The 5,248-nt window shown below is 39.5% G+C and overlaps 1 protein-coding gene across 2 annotated transcripts in view; it reads right to left on the minus strand.

Annotated features, from left to right (window-relative positions):
- The window catches only part of LTBP1 (latent transforming growth factor beta binding protein 1), a 269,142-nt gene that overhangs the window by 211,265 nt on the left and 52,629 nt on the right, over positions 1 to 5,248 (minus strand). For both annotated transcript variants that reach the window (XM_014584279.2, XM_027768415.1), the window contains exon 2: positions 1,882 to 2,106. In XM_014584279.2, the coding sequence (XP_014439765.1) occupies positions 1,882 to 2,106 (225 nt within the window). The remainder of the gene's footprint in view (positions 1 to 1,881; positions 2,107 to 5,248) is intronic.

A 5,248-nucleotide genomic window follows, 5' to 3' on the forward strand; every position in this document is an offset into this window, starting at 1 on the left:
GCCATCCCCCCTGGGGGGTGATTTCTTGCTTTCTGTCTCTATGTCTCTCTCTGTTTGGTGAGCGCACGCGCCCTATAGCGAAAACCTCTCAAAAAAAAAAAAGAAGAATTATTTCTTTAATTTTATTTATTATTATTTAATTTACTATAGGGCATGTGCACTCCCTGGAGAGAGGCAGAGAGAGAGACAGACAGACAGACAGACAGAGTGAAAAATCAAGCCACCAGGTCCAGTACTAGAACCATGGTCACCCTTGTGGAAGTTTAGCATCTTAACCACCACCCCACCTGCTGGCTCCTCTTTCCCAATTTCTAGCAACCACTATTCTCCTCTTCAAGTTTTGAGTTTTCACAAATGAGTGACAACATGTGATTATTTTTCAAAATTCTTGAGAATAAAAAGGTACCCTTTTTCTAGTACATGTGCCTTATCTATTCTATTTGTTCCTTCAAGAAGAAGGAACATGTCTCGTGAAGTTTACATTTCCTACAATGCCAAGCATGAAGGTAGAGGCTCAGTAGCTATTTAAAAGTATAGTTTAGTGGGAACCAGCAGTTAGCATAATGGCTATGTCACTGGACTCCCACGTGGTTGACCGTGGTTCGTGTCCCGGACCCGGTGGCTTAAAACTCACGCCGGGCATGTGTGTGTGCATGCCCAAGATCCCGAGAGGAGAATGGAGGAGAAGGGACTGCGGCGTGACCATCCCCCCTGGGGGGTGATTTCTCGCTTTCTGTCTCTATGTCTCTCTCTGTCTGGCAAGCACACGCGCCCTAAAGAGAAAATCTCTCCAAAAAAAAAAAAAAGTATAGTTTAGTGCATGAATAAGTAAGCTTTATCATACTTATTAATTAAAACCTATATTTTGTTTAATACCCAAGAAAGAAAGGAAAATTAAACATAAGTTAAAAATAACAGAGCAGTTAAAAGAGAAATTAAATCCTATTACAGGAAGACACTCTTGAGACAAAAATATTCTCTTCAGGGAAGTCATAAAACTATGAAATCCATCAGCCTGTTGTTACTAATGGGTGCTTTCTATCAAATGATAATAAAAATTCAAGAGTCTAAGAAATTTCAAGTTTCTTGTAAAATTTCTAACATAAAAAACAGGATTTATATTTTTCCGTTAAAAGAGGAAACCCAGTTTCACAAAGCACAATTGTCTTCCCCTTTCCACAGCACAGTATGTATATACTTTTGTGCTTATATATACACGCAAGATACCAAAATGTGTCATTTTTCATCTCTAACAAAATTTGCCTTCACCAGCCTTTAAAGAAAATCTCATTTTCTGATGCCAAGATTTATGTTTTAAAGAATACGAATGAGGAACTTTTCTCTGACTCACTTCAAAAAACTGTGACTCTTCTGAAAGATGCCAGGTTTAAAAGAATGAGTTACAGAATTTCTGAGCTTCACGTGCCCTCCTTTACCATCCACCACAGATGAACAAAAAGCCCTGTGAGGTCAAATGATCATATGGAACTACACTGAGCACTCAGCTGCACCATCCATCAGCAGCAGGTACTATGTGAGCCTGAGTTTATGAATGCTATAAAGGCCAACACCATCTTCCCCATCCACTCCCCAGGTCTTGCCTGAACAGCGCCACGCACATTTATTACCTCTTCGCGGTAAGTCACTAGAAAAGGACGCTCTCCTTTTCCTTATTTCTTAGATATACATTCTCTATGGCCTAGAAAGTATTACAGCCACATACCTGGGCCCACATTCTGTCTCAATTGCCAGTTCTCAGGCCACAGAGCATGTCCTCTTTCCTCTTTCAACACCAGCCCTGGCCATCTGCAGATAACTTGGCTTTGGCATGGGTTTGGCAACATCGGTTTGCTGAATGGGCAAAATGAAAACAAAGCTTACCTTTCACTCCTTGCTGGCTAGTCATAGTCAAAGGCAAGGTATGTGTGGAATGGATAACGTGTGTCCCCAGCGCCTTGCCTGGCTGCTGGGAATGTTGATAAAGTTTAGGCACACTGGCACCATGGACAGGGATCTGACAAAGCTTTCCAGTGAAATTTGGAGGACATTGACATTTGTCCCTTGAACTGCACTGGCCACCATTCATACACGGGAGATGGCAAATGACTGAAAGGGAAAGGAGAAAACATGGAGAGTTGGTTAGTTTTGCAAAGAATAAGTAACAATCAGCCAACAAAACCCTCCAAACACACAGGCCATTACAACCATTGAATTACCAGCGACTTCGGGACCAGCAGTTAGCGTAACAGCTATGTCGCTGGACTCCCATATAGTCGACCGTGGTTCGAGTCCCGGACCCGGTGGCTTAAACTCGCGCTGGGCACGTGTGCATGCAGGCCCAAGATCCCAAGAGGAGAATGGAGGAGAAGGAATCGCAGTGTGGCCATCCCCACTGGGAGGTGACTTCTCGCTTTCTGTCTCTCTGTCTCTGTCTGGTGAGCACATGCGCCATATAGCAAAAATCTCTCTCAAAAAAAAAAAAAAAAAAAGAATTACCACCAATTTCATAATAGACAAAAAAGGAAACATATGCTAAAAATTTTCTCTATTATTTACTACTTTTTTCTTTTCATATTAGTTATTCAGTTCGCTAACAGCTTATGATTGTTTTCCCCCAACAATGGCAAGAAGAATTTACAGAAAAAGACTATATATAAAATGGGACTGGCAGGTGGTGTGGTGGTTGAGGGCACTGGACTCCCACACGGCCGACTACAGTTTGAGTCCCAGACCTGTCAGCTTGCTCTCTCTCTTTCTCTCATTCTGTCCCTCTCTGGTCACATTACAATAAATATTAAAATAAATAAATAAATAAATAAATAAATAAATAATTCTTTACAAAAATAAAAGAAAATTTACTAAAAAGAAAAAAGAATATATTCAAAGTAGCCAACCCAGGGTTAGAAAAGTATTAGTGTGTATCACAGTCTCATTTTAAGCACTACTTGCAATCTGTAATTACATTGTTTTCCTATTTAATAAACTACTTTATTAACTGGGTCCCTAGAATCTAAACTTTTTGGAAATAAGAGATCTGTCCAGCTCAGTTATCTTGACATTCTCAACACCTTGGAACAATATCTGGTGCACAGTGGCTATGTAATAAGTACTTGCTCAAAGAATAATTGAAGCAACAAATGAAAATAATAAAAGTAATATCTGTTGAAAATTATCTTTATATAAGGCACTAAACTCAGTGTTATGCGGGACAAGAAAGCAGCATAGTTTGAGTCATACTTTGCAGGAATTTGCATCTCGTAGGGATAACAAGATGTCAGGAAAACCTAGAAGCAGCAGTGTGCTTCTGTGGAATTAACTTATTTAGAATACCATTAGATAAGACGACACAGTGGGTGGAGGAGTTTAAGAGGCATTTTTAACTCTGGTTAAACTCAGCTTATGGTCAACGCCTTCATTACTGCTAAATTTTTCCTATCAGCCTTTAAACATCATTGGCTTTCTACTAGCCTAAAAACTAAAGAGAAATCCCCTCAACTCCATTTTCTTTCAGCTTCTATCCTCTTGAAATTATCTTCTCCATGACCAAACTTTCCAAAAAACACACTGTTCACTTCTCAACCGACAACTATCTATCTTGGGCCAGACTATATTTTCACTTTCTCATCCCTCTTCTACACAGAGACTGTAATTATTACAAGTCTCTAGCGTGCTAAATCCAATGGATAATTTCAGTCTTTCCCTGGTTTCCATGACATCTCATCTATTTCACTCATTGCATTCATTGCCTTTTATGATTTTTACATTTAATTGTGTTAATTATATTATTATTATTATTATTTTATTTACTATAAGGTACATCCAATCACTAAAGAGAGATGGGAGAAGAGGAAGAGTGAGAAAGCAAGCTAAGAGGTCCAGGACTTGAACCACAGTCAGTCATGTGGGAGTCCAGTGCCTCAACCACCACACCACCTTCTGGTCCCATGCATTCCATCTTAATGTTCTTTGTAGACTGTTTTCTTTACTTGTCCTCTAAATGAGGATGTGCCACGAGGTTTTGGTCTTGAAATCTTCTCTACTAACTGCCTTCTTCCTCCATGGTTTCAACCTATCACATGCTGAGATCATTCAAAGTTCTAATTTCCTAGTCAAAGTTTCAGCTGAACTTCAAACTTTCTACTTTGTATCTTGAAGTAGATATTCCACAGGCATCTCAAAATGTACAAACTAGAGCTCATCATCTTCTCTCCAGTAATTCCATGCACTGAGGGGTCGTTAACAAAACCTAGGTGCCACTCCCTCACTCCCTCTATTCAATGATCCACTCCTGGAAACCCTCCATTCATTGAAAATGTCTACTTTCCCATGAGAGGCCCCTGTTCCCTCTGCAATCCCATCATCTATGCATCTTACCTCATTCTCTAAAATGTAGTTACACTGAACTTGATTCAGTTCCTAGTGTATGGTGCCTTCGCATCCCTCTGAATCTTCTGCTACTTGACTCCTACTTAGCTTTTAGACTCCACTTAAGCCTCATTTCTTCTAGAAGCATTCCCAGTTCTCCTTTGTCTAGACTTGATGCCTCCCCTCTAGGCGTCCTTGGAATCTCAATACCTATTGGGCCACATATCTTGTTACATTACAGTCTTCTCACTACTTTTCTATATGTCTCAATCAACTAGGGCTCTACAAGGTTGGGGAAATTTATCTTGTTACTTGTTAATCCCAGCATGCAGCTCAGGGTCTGGAAGAAATGCTAAGGCTTGGAAAAATACTGAATGAAGGAAGAAGAGATTTACATCTACCACTCTGTCATTCTAGGTAGTAGAGATTTAGTCCTGGCCCTTTAAGAATTTATAAGCTAATTTCAGAGATTAAATAATACATGAAGTCTAAAAGTACAGATCAGCAAATACGTGACAATTGGGAAACATAAACTTTAAATCCTTTGGAACTTCAGAAAGGAGAAAAGTCATTTAAAGGAAGTCAACATAGGTGAGATCATTTGGGATAAGTCTTTGAAATTGGACAAATTCATAAAATATGAAGAGTTGATTCTAGTAAGACAATGTATATAAAGGCAGGGAGGAAGGTATATGTAGAAGATACTCAGTGCATCTGTTATACTGAAATTCAGGATTCTTGAAGGAATCAGGTGATCAATTGGAAAGAAGAGGCTTAAGTGAGACAACAGAAGTTACTGAAGGCATGATAACAGGTTTCGATTTTATTCTGTAATCAGTAGGTTATTTTGGAGATTTCAGGCAGAGGACTGAGCAAGACTGAA

Source organism: Tupaia chinensis, unplaced genomic scaffold (genome assembly GCF_000334495.1).
Source record: "Tupaia chinensis unplaced genomic scaffold, TupChi_1.0 Scaffold146177_1, whole genome shotgun sequence".
Lineage (NCBI taxonomy): Eukaryota > Metazoa > Chordata > Mammalia > Scandentia > Tupaiidae > Tupaia > Tupaia belangeri.